We start from the raw sequence: 19582 nt of genomic DNA on the forward strand, positions 1-19582 counted from the left end.
TAAAACCACAAATCTACAGGGATCAGTTCTTACCCCCAACCAAAGCACTCTGGCCAAGCCTGAGTACAAAATTCCCTGTAGAATTATTAAATCCTGCTAAAAATCTGAGTTTTCCTTGGGTTTAAAACACAGCACACTACATAAGGCAAAAAAAAAAAAAAAAAAAGGAGAAAGAAAAAGGAATTCTCACGCAGTCCTTTCTGTTTCAGGTCAATGGAAAGAATTGAAGGCAATTTGGGATGTTCTCCATAGTTTCCTACAGTGAATGGGGATTTATGGATGGGAAGTTCACTGAAGCAATATTATCTCCCAGAAACAATATTTGTAACATGGACAAAAAATCCATCAGTTTCTGGGAGGAAAACATGCCTAGGAGGAGCTTGTAGATTATTGTCTCTGACAAAGCAGAAATTCTGAGCTGTATGGAGACAAATAAACTCATTTAACCCGTTGTAAAGTGCAATTTGAGAGACAAGGAACTGGAACTGGAACTGGATGAAAATTGGGAATTGTCACATCTTAGCTGCAGGTCCCTGGTTTTGCAGCTCCCAGCCAGGCATTCCCATGGGATTGCTGAGTTCCCACTCAGCTTTACCCTGATTGTCGTGCCTGGTCTCCCTCTGCCCAGGCACTGAAGGGACAGGACAGAAATGGGGATGGAGTGAATTTAAGGGACACGGTCCCAAAGCTGATCCCTCTCCAGGTAAGCAGCTCAGCATTAACAGCAGGAAAATTCTTTAGGCATTTCTCCTGCAGAGTAAAAAACAGTTTCTGCTGCTCTCTCCAGTGAGGCAATGTCACATCCACAGCACAGGGTCAATCTGGGACATCATTCACCTCCTCTGACCTCATTCCAGTGGAAGGATTCTCCATGGAAAGGGGTGGAACAGGGTGGTCTTTAAAGCCCCTTTCACCCCAAACCATTGTGGGGTTTTTCATTCCCACTGCCTGGAGAAAGGGAATGAAATATTTTGCAATTTTCAATGCTTTGACTTCCATAAATGGAAGATGTTGGTATAAGTAATCACCGTAATATGGATTTTTTTTTTGTTGTTGTTCTGATTTATAGGGTTTTTTTAATTATGTTTTTGTTGTTTATGGATTTTTTTTTGTTGTGATCCATCCATCCCTGGCAGTGCCCAAGGCCAGCTGGACATTGGGGCTTGGAGCAGCCTGGGACAGTGGGAGGTGTCCCTGCCATGGCAGGGGTGGCCCTGGGTGGGTTGTAGGTCCCTTCCAACCCAAACCATCCTGGGATTCCATGATTCCTTCTCCTCCCCACACACAAACATGGAAATACAGCCAAGGAGCCCCTCCTGTCCTGGAATAATGAAACCAGGCTTTTATTGCTGTCACTGGAATGAATCCCTGTGGGTCAAATTAACAATTCCAGCATTTTCAATGCAGTTTATCTTGTTTACATTTGAAGTCCTGCTCAGTTCCACCAAATCGGAAGGAGACCTGCAGGATTTTATGGTCTGTGCAATCACCTGGGATAGCTGAATGATGTTTTATGGTGACAACACTCTCCTGGAATGGTGAAATCTCAGTGGCTGGAATGGAAGAACTGGAGCAGCCCTGGCTGCAACCAGCTCTGCAGGAATTCAGGACAAATCCAGAGCACTCAACCCTCCCCATTTAGCAAAATCATAAAGAAACGGCTTTTAAAGCAGCTATTTCAAATATTATTGCACATTTCAAAATAACACTGTGTGGGCTTGGAAAACAAACACCAAACTTGTTAAAATAAAGGGAAAGGAAACTCTGGAGGCAAAAAATCCTTAGTACCAGGCCTGGCAATGGGCAGCCACCACAGAAATTTAAGGTAATTGAGATCAGAAGACAACCCAAAAAGTGCTAAATTAGTTAAATTCCATTTTAAAAGATGGTTATAACCCACAGCATCGCTTTCTGTCTCTCTGGCCCAGTTTTCACTGAGCCCAAGGCTGTGTGATTAACCCAGTGGGACGGTGGTTAACCCCAGGAGCTGCCCCTCGGCAGGACACACGTTTGGGATGAGCCCTGTCTGAACTCCCTGCACTGGTGTGAAAGGCAGAACTGCCTGAAGAACCCGAGCTGGGATCTCCCCGTTTGTGAGAATGGGAGCAATAACCATAACTCTGAAAACCCCCACTAAATACCCAACAGGGAGCTCGTTCCACAGGGGGTGAGACTGCAGAGCTACAGGGGCACGGGGGGATGGAGCAAAGAAGAAACCAAACCAGCGGAACAATCCAAACATGCTTTATGCACCGAAACCAGGAACAGCCCCGGGGGTACCCCTACATTTAGCACCATTGTGAGATGGGAACACTCAGAGGAAGCAATCACACAATCCTTGAAAAAAGGGGAACACGGACACGAGCGCGCTCGGGAGGATGGGACGGGCTGGCTTGGAGGCTTTGTTGGGGATCATGCTAGGAGTGCTGCTGCTGCTGTGATTTCTCCTCGCATTCCAACTGAAAGCACACGGCAGGATGAAGTCAGTTCATCTAGCACTCGTTTCTCCACCAGCAGAAAACAGAAGGGAAAAAGTTAAAAATGCAAATTCTCTTCGTCAGATCCAAAAATGTCCCGAGGAGGCAATAAATTTGCCTTGTAAATGTCTCCAAGGATCATCCCAGCCCTCCTACCAGGAAGCAGGTGACAAAGGAGAGTACAGGCAACATCCTATGGCATTTATTATGTACAAACCTTGAGATACAGAAACAAGGCAGCCCTTGAGTTACTGGTGATAAAAAACGCCGTGAAGCTCTGGCGCTTCCCCGTGCGCAGCCACAGCCCGGGGTCAGCCCCGCTGCGCTCGCCCCGCACGCTCACCCAGCTCCCCCAGCACGGGGAACGCCGCGCTCCACAGGAGGAAGAGACAAAAGCTCTAGAAAGGGTTGGATGGACGCACTTCCAGCTGGAGCCCAGCTCTCTCCCGAATCCACAGCCACGAGCAGGGCGCCAAACGCCGCCGGACACCGAGCTCCCGCCCTCCGCCGCCGCAGCAGCAAAGGGTCCCTGGGGAGGAGCGGCTCCCTGCTCGCTCCCGGCCAGGCCGAGCTGAAGGCGGAGCCGCGGCCGGGCAGCGGGCTCAGCTCCGGCCGGCCACGGCCGAGCGCTCAGCGGCCTCAGAGGGCCGTGAGGCCGAAGTTGCAGCGGCAGTACATCATCCCCGCCGAGTCCAGCCACGAGTCCGAGATGGGCTCGTACCTCTGCACCGTGTTCAGGTAGGAGGAGCCCGAGTGCCCCCCCACCACGTACAGGTGGTTATCGATCACCGCCGCCCCCACGCCTGCGGAGGAAAGGACCGACATCAAACCCTGTGGGAAGGCACCGGGGCTTTGTCCCCAGCTGGAGTCACCCCCCGCCACCCCCAGAGTCCTCACTGGCTAAAGAAAAGGGGTGTAAATGAGGAGTCCTCTCTGTTCGGGTCACACACCCCTTTTGTGCTGCTCTCACCCCCTTCCCTACAATAAACAACCTCCTGCTGTCCCCCTGCCCCATCAGGGAGGCTGTGGGACAGATCCACACAATGTCCTGAGCTGGAGGGACCCCAGGGATCATCCCAACCCTGTCCCTGCCCAGACCCCCAGCAACCCCACCCTGGGCATCCCTGGCAGCGCTGCCCAAGGGCTCCTGGAGCTCTGGCAGCCTCGGGGCCGTGTCCATTCCCTGGGGAGCCTGGGCAGTGCCAGCACCCTCTGGGGAAGAGCCTTTCCCTAAAATCCAGCCTGAGCCTGCCCAGCCCAGCCCCAGCTGCTCCCTGAGCCCTGGCCCTGGCCCAGGGAGCAGAGATGGGAGCTGCACCACAACCCTGCACCCCTGAGTCTCCACAGTGAGCACAGAACTGCTGCAACTCGTCACTGCTGAAACCACTGAAAAAACAGGAGGTAGAGTAGAATTACTACTTCCTATAATTTTTGTTACGGCTCAGCATTAATAAACCGAACTTGGAGAAATCAAGATCCTTTTACAGGGAGGTGAGGTGACCCTCACCACAGACGGAGTCCCTGCCACTCTCCCTTGCAGGCTTTACCAGCTCAGAGGTTCATCTCTGCCATGTCCCACCTGTCCTGGGCTCCTTCATGGGCCGGCACACCGTCCACTGGTTCTGGTGGGGGTCGTACCTCTCGATGCTGGACAGGTGGGACACCCCATTGTGTCCCCCCACCACGAAGATGAAGCCCAACATGACCCCCACCCCAAAGTTTATCCGTTTGTCAGCCATGGAGGCCACGGTCTCCCAGGAGTTCTTGCTTGGATCGTAGCGCTCCATGCTGCAAAGCAAACACAGCGGTGAGCCCGGGAGCTGGGGATGGGATTCACTCCTGGAGTGGCACAGACACAGCAGTGAGCTCAGGATGGGATTCACTCCTGGAGTGGCACAGACACAGCAGTGAGCTCAGGATGGGATTCACTCCTGGAGTGGCACAGACACAGCAGTGAGCTCAGGATGGGATTCACTCCTGGAGTGGCACAGACACAGCAGTGAGCTCAGGATGGGATTCACTCCTGGAGTGTCACAGACACAGCTGGCTCTGCCCAGGATCTCAGGGATGGGATTCACTCCTGGAGTGTCACAGGCACAGCTGGCTCTGCCAGGCAGAATTACCACACAGGAATAATGGAACACAGAGGAAAGGGCTGGAGCTGAGGGAAAATTCCACGGTGCAGTTGTTTGGTACAACCCAACAGCAGCACCCAGAAATTGTTATCACCTGGGAAGCATCACTCACATCCCAGGGCACCTCCACAACCAAAGCAGCCCAACAGTGTTGGCAAAATTCAGTTTTAACCTATTTTTATAATATATTCAGTCAAAGGTTGGGCTCAATGATCTTAAAAGACTTTTCCATCCCAAATGCCTCTGTTATATTTCTCCCTGACACAGCAACTGGTTCAGCCTCTCCTATGTCCTCCCTGTCCTGGATCTTCAGGTCACACCCTAAAACCAAAAGGTTCCTCAGAGCTGAAAGCTCCTTCAGGATGTCGGGTGCAATTTTTTAAAATAAGAATTTAAAATGTATATCACATAAATAACAATCATTAAGATAATATAATAATCTATTAAAATAAAAATGTTGTGGGAAACTGAACACAACGCAGAGCTGAAGTGTATTTCTTTGGCTACACAGCAAATCCAAAACTGCCTTAAGGTTGGCCTGAAAATAACATTCAGAGAGAAAAAGCACGTGGAGAGTGTATTTATATTCCTCAGGAGAAGCTGCAAAGAGGCTGCTGATCAAAACACTGAGGGCAGGAGAGGTTTCAGGATCAAAGGGAAATGAACTCTCATCGCTATTAATACTTTTGATCACTGTACAGATGGTCAGTCATTAACACACTCATGGCTCAGAGCTGTTCCTGCCCAAGCACGGAGGGGCAGGAAAAAGGGGAAGAGGAGATCAGCAGCAGCAGCACAGACTTTGGAAAAAGGGGTTCATTACCCAGTGTGAGCTTGATTTAATGCCAGAGCTTGGAGGAGCCTGGTGCTGCATGGCATGGCTTAGTACTCACCCCTCCAATCATAAATAAACCCAGGATTATTCACAGAATATGGAACACCCTGAGTTAGAAGGATCAGAGTCCAAGGATCCTTTTTCTAATAGAAAGAAGAACCTTTTCCTAATATCCAACCTAAACCTCCCCTGAGTCAGCCTCAAGTGAAAAAGTCAATGCAATTCATCACTACAGTGTCTGGTACCACCCTGCTGAACAACCACTGTGTCCCTTCCCAGGAACAAGAGTTTCATTCTTTTTTCAGCTCTTACACTTATAGTTTATTATTTTCCTTCCTGGAGGGACATTCAGCTGATTTGTTCCATTTTATTGATGGAAACTGATCCCTTTGGATAACTGGATGTCCCTGGACATCCAAAGGGAACAGAGGAGTTAAAGAACATGGTGGTACCAGGAAAACTCCTTGGGAATGCAAGGTCTGAAACAACCCCCGGAGTCAGACCAGCAACCCCCCTCCTCAATTCTGCTATGAGCAGTAACACTAATTCAAGATGCCACCAGAATTATGTATTTATTGTGTGTGTACTGAGCATGAGAATACTCCTGTTCACCTCAAATCAGGGCTGTCATGGTAAAACTCACCACCCACCCTCAGACTTTGCAGGCTTGTGCTCCAAGGCTCAGTAATATGCAGGCATGTCTTTGTTTTTACCTTTTTGGTAAAATTACCTTTTAGGTGATCTAAAAAAGGGCCCAAACAAGGTGGAACACACAAAGTGAAGCAAAAATAAAGATCTCCTGTTTGAATGATGGGACTGATGTGACAGAACAGGGATTAATGAGGCCCAGGATCTATTGGAGATTATTTAATTGGTTGCCCAGGGGGCTTGGTGGTGCCCAGGTGGGTCACCCCCAGCACGTACCTGTTCATGTGGGCAGGGGAAGGATTAAAAAAGCTGCCCAGGGTGTTTTGGGTCACCCCCAGCATGGACCTGTTCATGTGGGCAGGGGAAGGATAAATGAGCCTGCCCAGGGGGGTCACCCCCAGCATGTACCTGCTCATGTGGGCAGGGGAAGGATTGAAAAAGCTGCCCAGGGTGTTTTGGTGATGCCCAGGTGGGTCACCCCCAGCACATCCCTGCTCATGTGGGCAGGGGAAGGATGTAAAAGGCTGCCCAGGGGGCTTGCTGGTGCCCAGGTGGGCACAGGGTCACCCCCAGCACATACCTGCTGATGTGGGCAGGGAAGGATTAAAAAAACTGCCCAGGGGGTTTTCTGGTGCCCAGGTGGGTCACCCCCAGCACATCCCTGCTCATGTGGGCAGGGGAAGGATGTGAAAGGCTGCCTGTGGGGTTTGCTGGTGCCCAGGTGGGCACAGGTCACCCCCAGCACGTACCTGTTCATGTGGGCAGGCCCGTAGCCCCCGATGGCATAGATCATGCCGTCCAGCACGGCAGCAGCGAAGCAGCTCCGTGTCCTGCTCATGGGGGCCACCAGCTGCCACTCCTTGACCTTGGGGATGTACTTCTCCACGCTCCTCAGGTAGGACTGGCCGTCGTAGCCGCCCAGGGCGTAGAGCTCCCCGGCCAGCACGGCCACGCCCAGCGTGCTGCGGCTCTCGAACATCCTCTCCAGGGAGCTCCACGTGTTGGTGTCGGGGTCCCAGCACTCCACCGAGCTCTCGTGCTTCCTGTAGCTGATGCCCTGGCACACGTGGGTGGCGATGCCTCCCACCACGTACATCTTCTGCTCCAGCACGCACACCCCGAACTCGTAGCGGGGGATGCTCAGAGGGGCCAGCCCGATCCACGAGTCGTTCTGGGGGAAGTACATCTCCATGCTGCAGGGGGAAACAGGGAGCCAGTGAGCCAGAGAACAACTGGAACCGCTGACAGCGTGACCCAAAGGGGGGAGAAAACGCACCAAAATTAAAAACCTAACCAGCCACAGAAACGGGAGAGAGAAAAGCAAATTAGAGAGAGGGAAGCACACATCTGCATTTACAAATACACATTTAGAAACTACAGCTTGCAGTTTATAAATATGTATTTTACGTGCACTCTGTAATTTAAACAAAATGTCAACGTAGCACAAACTAACCTAAAAAATATGTCTTTAAAACAGCTTATTTCTTTTAAACAGCATTTTAAACCTTAAATGTAAATCTTAAATGTAAACCTTAAATGTAAATCTTAAATGTAAATCTTAAATGTAAACCTTAAATCTAAACCTTAAATCTAAACCTTAAAATACCCTTTTCTTTTAATTATACTCAGTGTGAGAACACGGTGGGTCTAGCTTGCCCCATATAAAGTGCAGCCAATCTACCTGAATAGTTTAATTAATAAATTAGCTAAATAATTAAGAGGCTGTCTGGTACAGAGGAAACGTGATCTGTTCAAAAACCATACAGGAGCGTGAGGCCCCCGGAGAGCTGACAGGCACCAAGAGCCCAGAAACAGGAGCTGCTGAAACACCAGAGAACAGAGATTAAATATATTCTAATAAATATATTCACCAAAAAATTGAAAATAATCCAAATTATACTGGTAGGCTATATTTTTATAATCACTGAAGAAGGTGGGAAAGAAGCAGAGCTGAAGAGTATCAGAGAATGACTTTAATCACTCAAACATTTTTTATGAAGCACTAATCTCCCTTTAATTTTTTAAGTCTATAAACCCAACAATTCCCAGCCCCAACATCTGGTTTAATATCAGTGACTATCACTGGGAAAATTAACTTTAAATGACTTTGATACCTCTGAACAGAGGGAAAAGAACACACAGCTCTCCCCAGGTTCTCACATGTGTTTCTCTCTGCAAGCACAGAACTGTCCCAGAACAGGAGATCCCAGAATATTATCCAGAATCCGGCTGTGGAACCAGTTCAGGCTGTCTGCCTGGGCACAGGGAACACTCCTGGGGCTGCTCAGGGCACCCTGAACATCAAAGCTCTGTCAGTGTAAGTATAAATGTATAAATGTATATTTGTGTATGAACAACCCACACACAGTTTAACCAGCAGCTCTGGGAATGTTAATCCCATGTTCTGAGCACACCCAGCCACACCAGCTTGGGGCATAAAGCTGTTTTTCTCTCTTTTTTCTTCCTTCTGCTCCCAGGAGGAGCCTCAGGGATGCTCTCCAGGAACGGAGGAGGTTCATTCTGGAATGCAGGTGAAGGAGGAAGGGCATCCACCTGTTCCTGCCAGCACAGACACCTGCCCAGCAGCTGGGATTAAAGCCATGATCACATCATGGCCCAGAACTCCTTCATGGAACCCCAGGATCCCTGGGGCTGGAAAAGAGCTCCAAGATCAGAGTCCCAGCTGTGCCCAATGCCCACCCTGTCCCCAGCCCAGAGCTCTGAGTGCCACCTCCAGGAATTCCTTGGGCACCTCCAGGGATGGGCACTCCAAACCTCCCTGGGCGGCCACTTCCATTTTTTCCTTGAAAGAATTCCTCCTGAAAATATCCTATAATCCCTCAGTGCAGACAAAGGCAGAACTCAGATCTGTCCCCCTCTGTGGCTGGATGGAAAAATCCAGCAATTCATTCCAAAATCTGGGAATGGCAGCCACCAAATAACAAGGGATAACTGCTGGGGAGACAACTCCTGCTCCCAGAGAGGAACTTTTTGTCCTAAATCACATCCCAGGATCAACAATGCAATGGAAATCTGGACTGAAACCCAACCTGGCATTACTGAAATATGTTTAGATTAGATTGGATATTTCATCAAAATCAGCCCCAAAATCTTATCAAAGTGAGCCCCAAGCTGTAACTCCCAGGTACAATTTTCCATGGGGAAATTCCTGCTGCTGTCCACCCTGAGCTCCCCTGGCCCAGCCTGAGGCTGTTCCCTCTCCTCCTGTCCCTGTTCCCTGGAGCAGAGCCCGACCCCCTGGCTGTCCCCTCCTGGCAGGAGTGGTAGGGAAAAGTCTCCCTGAGCCTCCTTTATTCTCCTTCACTCTGCTCTGATTAAGTCTATTTTAATTCCAAGGATTTTTTAATTATCAGGAAGCATATTTGTCAGATAGCAAGTTAATTTTTATGATTTGTTTGAAATAATGACAAATAAGGGGGGAAATTAAGTAAAATGAAAATACCTGGAAGGAAAAATAAGAACTGTACAAACTTAATTAACCACGTTATTAACTCAATCAACAGAACGGGAATTATTCCAGAGCTTTTTTGTTTGCACAAACAAAACTCTCTAACACTGCAAATTGCTCATGAAATAAAAAAGCATTTTGAACTTGGGGCTCATCCTTGTTAAAAAAGGAAAACCTGCTGGAGAGCTTTTATGGAGAAACTCAGGGCTCATCCATGTTAAAAAAAGAAAACCGGCTGAACAGTTTCTATGGAAGAACTTGGGGCTCATCCTTGTTAAAAAAAGAAAACCTGATGGACAGTTTCTATGGAAGAACTGGGGGCTCATCCCTGTTAAAAAAACATGCTGGAGAGTTTTTATGGAGCAACTTGGGGCTCATCCCTGTTAAAAAAAACTGTTGTAGAGTTTTTATGGAGAAACTTGGGGCTCGTCCTTGGTAAAAAAAGAAAACCTGCTGGACAGATTTTATGGAGAAAATGAACAACCACACTCTGCAAACTCTGGTGGGACTCCCAGATCTCTTCCAACCCCGGAGACTGGGGGGATCCCAGCTCCCAGTGCCCGTGTGCCCTGCCCGGGGGTGCCAGGCAGTGCCCCGGGGCCGCTCCTCACCTCTCCAGGCAGGCGAAGAGCCCGGCCTTGCCCCCCACGGCGCAGAGCACCTTGGGCGCGCAGCGGGGCCGCGTCAGCAGCATGGTCTGGTGGGACAGTCTGTGCTCGGGCATGAAGTGGTACTTGAGGGCCTCGTTGAGCAGGTGCTTGCAGGTGTGGTCGTCCCGGATCAGGTGGTTGGCCTCGTAGAGGCGCGTGAGGAACTTGACGCTGAGCAGGGGCAGGCGCACGCAGTGTAGCAGCTGCGCCAGGTACTTCTGGCGCTCCTGCACGTCGTACTTGATCCAGGACTCCAGGGCGTAGAACACCGTCTCCTCCGTCACCACGTTCAGGCAGTCGCTGGACACGATCTCGTCCAGCTCCGAGTGCGTCAGCTCGAAGAACTCCTCGGTCTGGCACACGTCCTCGAAGTTCTGGCAGATGAACTTGTTGGCGGCCAGGTAGAGCTCGTGGCAGCCGTAGGTCTCGGCGAAGCGCGAGATGCCGATGCAGTTGCCGGGGTCCAGCTGGCTCTCCAGGAAGGCGCAGCACTCCTTGACCACCAGCTTGACCTGCAGCAGGTTGGCGGCGGGCAGCAGCGACTCCACGGTGTCCTGCGAGATGAAGACGGTGCCGGTGTAGGCGTACTCCACGATGGCCTGCAGCGCCGCCTCGTCCACGCACTGGAACTCCACCTCGGCGTTCTCCTTCTCCGACAGGTTCCCGGTGAACATGGCCTTGAAGTAGGGGCTGATGCTGGCCAGCACCACCTTGTGCGCGTGGATCTTGGCCTCGCCCACGCGCAGCACGATGTCGCAGAGCTCCTGGTGCTGCCGCAGGAGGTTGAGGCCCTGCAGGAGCTGCTCCGAGTGCAGGGGGGTCAGCTTGGCCAGCAGGAACGGCGGCGACGACGGGTCCATCTGGGACAAACAGAGTTTGGGAGGTGTCACTTCACGTTTATGTAACTGAGACATGCCACACGTAACAGCTGAAAGGCATTCTTCCACCTTGGCTTTTGACTTAATAAGGTTCCTTACTTCCCAATTCCCTTTTCAACCCTTACCTGCTGCACCTCTTCATGCAAGTGAAATCCAGGACCTTCAAACGTTCACAAATAGTCTATGCTAGATTCGACTCTGAATTAAAAAAACCCACAACCATCACTTTTTTTTTGTTCTGGAGTAAAATATGATCTGATTGTTGGGGTGCCTGTGCAGGGCCTGGAGCTGGACTGACGGTTCCTGTGGATCCCTTCCCACTCCGTGATTCTACATCAAGGGTTTGAGAGAACCGAACGGTGGCTGAAATAGAAACAAACACAGATAACTAAAGAATACAACTAGCTTATTTGAGACGAAGTTCTAAAAGTTCTTAAACTCCTTTTGTGCAGTTCAGTTCCTGGGGAGCAGCCCAGTCCTGCTGTGCCTTTGTCTGGCCAGGCTCTGGCAGGGAGCAGCTTCCCATTCCCATTCCCTCTGCCAACCACCCCCACAGAGCCAGTGGGGCTGGAGCAGATTCCTGTGCTGTGGGTGCACAGAGGAACGCAGGAGCAACGGGAGATCCTCACACCACGCCAGGAAATCCCTGCTGGGACGGGCTCAGCCTCTGGAGAGCTCAGAGCTCCCCAGGAGAGCAGGGGGACAGGCTGAGCCCCCCGGAATCCTCAGCACCTCCCCAGCAGTGGCAGCTGCCCACGCTCCCCAGGAGTGCAGAATCCCCACTCCTCCACACAGCTCCTCTCCCCAAAGCCCCGAGCACATCGTGACAGCGGAGCCCGCGGGTAGCTGCCCTAATCACAGGTAGCTGCTCTAATTTCAGCTCCACGAGCACTGCCAGGGTGCAGCAGCTCTTTGTTCAGCCCCCAGCGCTGCACTGCTCAGAGGTGGAGGGTAGGAACGTGTCAGGATCCTGGGCCACAGGGAAAGAATCCCATTGTTCTCCAGGGAATGCTGCAGCCCCCCCACTCCTGAGCACAGCAGCTTTTCATTTGCTGCATGATCCGCAAGATCCTGCTCCTTTTAGCTTCACAATAAGTTCATCATTTGCACAGCTCCTTAAATGACACCTCACTTGCAGGTGAGCCCACTTAAAAGTGCTTAATTTGAAATAATCAAATGGGTTGCCAACGTTTAAATATAGAATACAATAGCAGTGACAGGGAAGGGAAGGGGCTGAAAAACCTCTTACCCACGAAGAGATAAATAAGCTCTCCTATTATCACTCTACACTGGAAAAAATAACTGAAAGAAACTAATTTAGGCGCACCGGCAAAAGGCAAGATCAGAGACAGCAGTATTTTCCCTGTCACAATTTTGGAGCACAAATTATATGTGGAAGAATTTAAAAATTTAAAATAATAAAAAAAAGAAGCTGTCCAGCAGCTAAAAGAATGTATTCCCCTTTTGTGCTTGTGTTCAGCTCCTAATTTGATCATACAAACACAGAAAAACAGGAAATACAAGGCACCACCACACGGAAAAAGGAATGGTACCAGTCCAGCTGCAAAACCTGCCAAAACACCCATAAATAACCAATAAATCAGCATTAAATCTTCGTGTACCACCCTGGTAGAACCCCTCACCCCCCTGCATGCCAGGCTCGCCCACACCGTGGATTTGCTGTTATTTCTTTTAGTGCTTAGCAAGAAGTCAGCGGCAGGAACATGAAGCAGCCGTGGAATTGCATCCCAGCCCAGCGATCCGTGCTCGGGACACCAAACGGGCACCCCCGGGCTGTCAGATCCTTCCAGCCTGTGCCTCAAACTTACCTCCAACAGCAGCAGGGACGGGAAATAAAGAGGAAAACCGGCGCAGCGAACAGCCGAGCTGCGGGAAGTGGGCGTGCTGAGAAGCAGCAGAAGAGCGGCGGGCCCGGCTCTGCCCTGCCCCGAGCGGGGACCGGGCGCGGTTTGGGACGGCAAATCCGACAAGCCGGCCAAGGCACGCAGAGCTGCAACTCCTGCCCTCCCCGCGCTGTGCCTCCCTCAGCCCGGCGCCGCGGCTCCGCGCTCGGCCGGGGAACGGCGCTCGGAGCGCGCAGGGCTGCGAACGGTGGCCCTGCCCAGGGTCCCGAGCCACCCCGGCTGCCTGCGCCTCCGCCGCTCCCCCCGCGCCGGGCCGGCCCCCCGCGCAGCCCGCCCGGGGACACGGCTCCGCCGGGAGGCGGCACCGCGGCTGTGCCCCGGCCGTGCCCCGGCAGTGCCCCGGCTGTGTCCCGGCCGTGCCCCGGCCGTCCCCGCTCTCACCTGTGCCGGGGTGCCCCAGGCCCGGCCCGGCCCGGCCGCGCCGCCGCCTCGTTCCGCCGCTCCGCCACCGCCCGTCCGTCACTTCCGGCCGCCCCGCCCCGCCCCGCGCGCCCCGCCAATCAACGGCCGTGGCGCCGCACACACCCACGGCCGCCGGTCACCCGGGCGGAACCACTCCGCGCACCGCGCGGGGGCCACGCCGCGGTTCCGCTTCCCCGGCGGTTCTGCTACAGCCCCGTCCCCGCCGCTCGCGCGACGCTGCTCTCCGCCTCTCCGCCTCTCCGCCACCGCGTCCCCGTCCCCGTCCCGCCCGCAGCGGCCTGAGGCGAAGCAGGGGAGGTACGCGTGTTCCCCCCGCTCGCCGCGGCGTGGTCGGCCCCGCGCCGGCGCGGCGCGCGGCGCCCCCTGGCGACGGCGGCGTTGCCGGGCGGGGCCTGAGGGCGGCCCATGGCCGCGGCCTCGGGCCATGGCGGAGCCGCCGCCCGGAGCCGCCGCTCCGCGGGGCCGCGGCCGGGCCTGGGAGCGCGGCGGCTCCGCGCAGGTCGGTGAGGACGGCACGGAGCCCTCCGGCCCCGCTCACAGCGCTTCGGCCACGGATCCCGCTGGCCCCGCTCTGAACGGTTCGGGCGCGGATGCCCCCGGCCCCGCTGAGGACGGGCCGGGCACGGAGCCCCCCGGCCATGCTCACAAGGGTTCGGGCACGGAGGCTCCCGGCCCGCAGGAAGACACGGAGCCCCCCGGCCCGCAGGAGGACGCGGCTGCCCCGCTGGGGCCGGAGCTGTCGCTGGTGCCGCCGGAGCTCCGCGCGCGGCTGCTGGACCGCCGGGACTACCGGGGCCGTGCCCGGGCCGTGGAGCAGCTGCGGCGGGCGCTGGAGAGCTGCAGCCCCGCCGCGCTGGGCGCCGCGCCCGCCGCCGCCCTGCTGGGGCTGATCGCGCTGCTGGACGCGCTGCTGCACGACCCCAACTTCGCGGTGGCGCGGGGGGCGCTGGAGGCGACCCGGCTGCTGGCGCTGCGCCTCGGCCGCCGCGTCCCCGCCGTGCTGGCCCCGCTGGTGTGCGCGGCCGCCCGGGCGCTCGGCGACGCGCAGCCGGCGATGCGGCGGGACGGCGGCCGGCTGCTGCTGCGGCTGATGGCGGCGGCCGGCCCGCGGCCCGTGCTGCGCCTGCTGCTGCAGGAGCGGCTGCTGCGGCACCGCAGCGCCCGGCTCCGCGAGGAGCTGCTCAACACGTGCATCGCCGCGCTGCTCGCCTACCCCGCCGCCGAGCTGGACCTGCCCCAGCTGGCGGCCGCCCTGGCGCCGGCGCTGCTGGACGCCAAGCGCAGGGTCCGGCACGCTGCCATGGAGGCGTTCGCCGCGCTGGCCTCGGCCCTGGGGCCCGGCAACGCCGGCGCGCTGCTCCGCGCCCTGGACGCGGTGGAGCTGCGGGCCGGCGGCGCGGGGGTGTTGCACGCCGTGCAGGCCCGGCTGGCCAGGAACGTGCTGCCCAGGCTGGGCGAGCAGGGGCTCGTGGAGTACGGCGTGCCCTTGCCCTCCTCCGGCCGCTGCCGCGGGCCCTGCCCGCCGCCCGGCGCCGACACCGAGTGGCTGCTGATGGGCAGCAGGAGCCGGAGCGCGCACGGCCGCTGCGGGCACGCCGCCTGCCGCGATGCCCTGCACGGCCCCGCCGGAGCCCAGCGCGGACTGAGCCCCAGGAGAGTCCTGAGCGCCGGCAGAGCGCTCAGAAACAAGCTGCCCTGGGAGAGCGAGCCGGCTGCGGACGGGGAAGGTGGCTCGGGGGTGAGGATGCCCGTCACGAAGGGTGTGGAGCAGGTATGTAACTCACTGGGTGCCTTTATCCTTGAGGCATTTCCAAAGGGAGGATGGAGAGTTGTCGGGGGCTTGTTAAGTGAGAGATGTTTGGGAGGTCTGGCTGCTGTTTCATGGATCTGTACACCCAGATTGCTCTGGGAAGGTAGGTTTGGGGATTCGTTATGTCAGATTCAACCAAGCAATTTAGCAGACTACTTATCACTTACAAAAAAAATGTATGAATCTTTTCTCGAGGTTAGCTGGACTACCTGAGACACTCCTTAGGTCTGACAGTAATGACATGACTCTGATACGTCAACAGTGACAGGTGATGAGCACAAAACTGGGGAAAACAGCCTTTATTTGTATGTTTGTGTTTAAAAGCGTGGGACTGACTGCAGAGAGTTTCCTGTTTGGGGGAAAACTGAGCAACTCCTTCAGCTCAGGCTCTGCAGGCAGAGCTGCGGGATGGGGCTGAGCCAGGGCTCTTTGGGATAAACCTGGTGGCTGCCAAGTGCATGTGTGGCTCTTGCTCCTTGGGCTAATCCAGCCAGGAAAAATGTAGGCCAGGCTGGAATAACCATGCTGGCTGAGTTTGGGTGTAATCACCTACTGACCACGTCTGCAGCTGGAAAGGAGAGGAACCTCTGGAAAACTGTCCAGGTTCTTTTTCCTTTGCCAGTGGTTGTGTGACGTGTTTTGGATACCACACATGGGAGTGTATCTTTGTGTGGTGGTTTTTCTGTTGTGTTTTGGGTGGTTTTTTTTAAGTGGACACTTTTGATTTATCAGAATTGATCTCCTGTGAGGGAGCTGAAGCAAACAGAGCTCCTCAGGAAATCAGAGGCTGTGCGGAGCAGATTCCTCAGTGCCACATTTGCGTACTTGGATTTTAATTCTCAGTTGCTTGGTAACTTGCTGCTGGGCTGGATGAGGTCATGGACAGTGAGTGCTCCTCTGCAGCCTGGCTGTGGGGCAGGCCCTTAACCAGATAAACTCAGTTCATGTTTCTGTACAGTCAAACCTTGAAGTTCATGCCTAGACTTGAATGCTCATCTCTTTCCTTGGTGCCTGTGTTACCTCTCCTGAGGCTCCTGAAGACATCTGGGTCTTCCTGAGCTGGTGAATCAGTTCCCTTGGGGTATCAGCAAACAGAGTCAGGACAACAAGATGTGTAGAAAACACCTCTGGAGCGAGAAGGGTTTCCTTTTTGGAACAGTTTTTCAGTATTAACTAATGCAGCTTGTAAAAAAGCCCAAAAAGACAGTGCCAGTGTTCTCTTGGGAGGTTGGGCCAAGCCCTGTGCTGCTGCTGTTTTTCTGCAGCTGTGAACAAAAAACAAGTTAATACAGGCACCAGCGCCTAGCTGGGGCTTGGAAAGGAGGAAAATTCCCTGCCTGGGACAGCCCCTCTCCAAGGAAGTCAGAGAGGGGCTCTGGAAATGGACCTTTTCTGAAAGGAATGAACCCCTTGTACATGTGGCTGTGTTTATCTCTGTAACGTGGGAGGAGTTTCCAGCCCTGCCGAGGGGGAGAGAAAGCAAGGAGCTTATGGGTTCTGTTCGGTTGGTGTGTAAAGTGCCTTTAGAGGTGGGGTAAATCACCGATTCCTGGAGTGGTTTGGGCTGGAAGGGACCTCAAAGCCCACCCAGGGCCACCCCTGCCATGGCAGGGACACCTCCCACTGTCCCAGGCTGCTCCCAGCCCCAGTGTCCAACCTGGCCTTGGGCACTGCCAGGGATCCAGGGGCAGCCACAGCTGCTCTGGGCACCTGTGCCAGGGCCTGCCCACCCTCCCAGCCAGGAATTCCTAAATCCCAATATCCCATCCATCCCTGCCCCCTGGCAGTGGGAACCCGATTGGGCACAGGATGAATTGGAGTCCTGTTGGCCAGGCCCCCGTTACTGTGAAGGAAACTTGAAACACTGGGGTGGTTTAATAGTGGAATATTTACCTGATTGTCGTAGTTGACACCTTTGCTGTTCCATCTTCACATCCTGATCCTTTGTCTCATCACATCTGACTGAAGCTCTCTGGGGCAGGGGACACTGTCCTGTGATGCTGGGGACCACAGGGAACAGCTGGAGCTGGGCCAGGAGGGATTTAGGTTGGATTTTAGGGAAAGGCTCTTCCCCCGAGGTGCTGGCACTGCCCAGGCTCCCCAGGGAATGGGCACGGCCCCGAGGCTGCCAGAGCTCCAGGAGCCTTTGGACAGCGCTGCCAGGGATGCCCAGGGTGGGGTTGTTGGGGGTCTGGGCAGGGACAGGGGCTGGGATGATCCCTGGGGTCCCTCCAGCTCAGGACATTGCGTGGATCTGTCTTGGATGCAAGGAGGTGAGTTGTGTTTTCAGTCTGGGAATGTAAACCTGGCTGGTGCTCCTGGACTGAAGACATTCCAGGAGCTGTGTGTCAAGCTGCTGTCCCTGGGCCATCCAGCAATCAGCATCTGTGTGGGGACTTAGCCCTGGATCTGCCCTTAGCTCCCTCAGTAAGGAAAATGCATTTTTCATGCATAAATCTCAGCCACTTGACTGGTTTCTGGACATGTCAAATATTAATTATTAATTCAGACATTCCTTTGAAATGAAATTGCTTAAAAATTAACTTTTGGAGTCATTCTGTGGCTGAAAGGATGCATGGAAGTAGCTTAATGTTTAAAGCTGTTTCCCTGCCAGATTTTTAGGGTCATGTTACAGGGTGATGGTCCAAGGCTGTGTCTAGACTTTCCTGATCAGATAAGGTGTGAGTAAAACATGTGTAAGTTAATATGTACTAAAAATAAAAGGTAGATAAGGCACATTGACCTCAGGGGTTTGTCTGGCAGCCTCTCTGCGGAGCTGTGGGTTCTCCATCCCTGCAGGTGTTCAAGGGCAGGTTGGAATATCGGATATTGCAGGGTGAGGTTACCCCTGGGACACACAGACCCTGCAGGCCCTTCCCTGCTGCTGGAGGTACCTTCTGGTGCCCAGAGGTTCCTTTTGGGGGAAACAAGAGCATTTGAACATTTCACTGGACATTTAAGCCCTTCCACAAAGTTCATGTGAACTGTGGGATCTCCCCTCACTTCGTGTGGAAATCTCATTTCCATACTGATCTGATTACTGGAGAACGTGATAGCTGGGCTTTGTGGAGTGTTCAAATGACCTGGGAAATCTGATTTATGGAACAAAACCTCTTTGTTTTCCAAGGATCAGAGGGACACAGAGGGTGACCAGTGTGTGGGATGAAGGTGTCCCTCTGGGACCTGAGCCCTGGTTTTTCTGGAGCTGGGAGAGGATTTTGGGGAGATATTGTTCTGTCTTTGTGTGGTGTTGGTCTCTTTCTGGGAGAACATTGCTGATGCTGCTGGTGATGGATTAGGAGCACCTTTGGTGTCTCCCAGTGGCACAGCTCCACGGGGAAGGGATGCAGGGAGGGAATGTTTGCTGTGATTCCAGCTTGGACACTGGGGCTTGGAGCAGTCTGGGGATGGGATGAGATGGGATTTAAGGTCCCTTTCCACCCAGATCATTCCAGGATTCCATCATAGGTCACTCTCGAGGGCTGTGCTTTGATAACCAAGTTACCAATTCCTGTGGTGGATGGATTCAGGTATTTTCCAGCATTTGTGGAATGTAAAGGAATCTGAATCCTTTTGAGAAATCCCTTTGCTAGGCTCTGTTATCTGCTCCAGGGAAACATCTGGCAGCTTTGGGTCTGCTGTATTTCCCACCACCAAGCCTGTGTTTAGTGAATTTGCAATGCTGCAATTATAATTTGGGTACAAGGAAGCAGAGTTTTCACTCCTGGAGCTGGGATGGGAGCAGCTGAGCAAAGCTGTACAGTCACGACAGTGTTGGAATTTACTCCTTCTGCATATGTTGCTTTATCTGTATGGAAAAATGGGATGAAAGTTTATCCTCTACCAGCTCCTAAGCAGAAAATTCCCTCTATCCCAGCTGAAACCTGGCTGTGGTGATTTGTACAAGGAATATTTGTTTATGGACTGAAGGATCTGTGAACGGGGTGATGTTTGGTGATTGCAGGAGTGGGAATGCCAAGGTCTCACATCTTTTATCCCAACTTGTAATAACCTGGAATAAACCGCTTCAGCATTTTCCTCCTCTTCTTTTCCTCCTGTGTCCCTCAGAAAGGAGAGGAGAGTAAATCCAGCTTGGGAATGATTTAAATCACTGATTTCACTAATTAAATCAGAATCTATTTAAAGCATGACCTTTTCTTTGTTAAATATAGGTGTTATTGAGATTTTCTCCCTACCTGTAGCCAGTTCTCAGTAGAAGCTGCTGGTGTTGCCAGGCACAGTTTTAGACTGGAGTGTGTGGTTTGCAAGAAACTGTTCCATTCTGGGATTTTGGGGTTCTCCTGTCTATTTAAACACTTCCCCATGTAAAGC

General features: G+C 53.5%; 2 protein-coding genes across 4 annotated transcripts in view; one reads left to right on the forward strand and one right to left on the reverse strand.

Moving 5' to 3' along the window:
* Window positions 1-2228: 2228 nt before the first annotated feature.
* KLHL28 (kelch like family member 28) lies at window positions 2229-13493 on the reverse strand. Of its 2 annotated transcripts, none has more exons than XM_068192042.1 (5): window positions 13399-13493; window positions 10176-11074; window positions 6845-7288; window positions 4057-4265; window positions 2229-3280 (listed from the first exon to the last, which is right to left on the reverse strand). In XM_068192042.1, the coding sequence occupies exons 2-5, from the start codon at window positions 11072-11074 to the stop codon at window positions 3117-3119; spliced, it is 1716 nt and encodes a 571-aa protein (XP_068048143.1). In that variant the 5' UTR covers window positions 13399-13493; the 3' UTR covers window positions 2229-3116. The 2 variants fall into 2 exon arrangements, with proteins under 2 accessions (XP_068048143.1, XP_068048145.1); XM_068192044.1 differs by lacking the exon at window positions 13399-13493 and adding an exon at window positions 11218-11397.
* A 267-nt stretch (window positions 13494-13760) lies between these two features.
* The window catches only part of TOGARAM1 (TOG array regulator of axonemal microtubules 1), a 33146-nt gene continuing 27324 nt past the window's right edge, over window positions 13761-19582 (forward strand). The window contains exons 1-2 of one of the 2 annotated variants that reach the window (XM_068192036.1): window positions 13761-15211; window positions 18706-18780. In XM_068192036.1, the coding sequence (XP_068048137.1) occupies window positions 13865-15211; window positions 18706-18780 (1422 nt within the window). In that variant the 5' untranslated portion in view covers window positions 13761-13864. The remainder of the gene's footprint in view (window positions 15212-18705; window positions 18781-19582) is intronic. The other variant, XM_068192037.1, reaches the window with a different exon arrangement.

The sequence above is a fragment of the Anomalospiza imberbis genome, chromosome 6, assembly GCF_031753505.1.
Source record: "Anomalospiza imberbis isolate Cuckoo-Finch-1a 21T00152 chromosome 6, ASM3175350v1, whole genome shotgun sequence".
NCBI lineage: Eukaryota > Metazoa > Chordata > Aves > Passeriformes > Viduidae > Anomalospiza > Anomalospiza imberbis.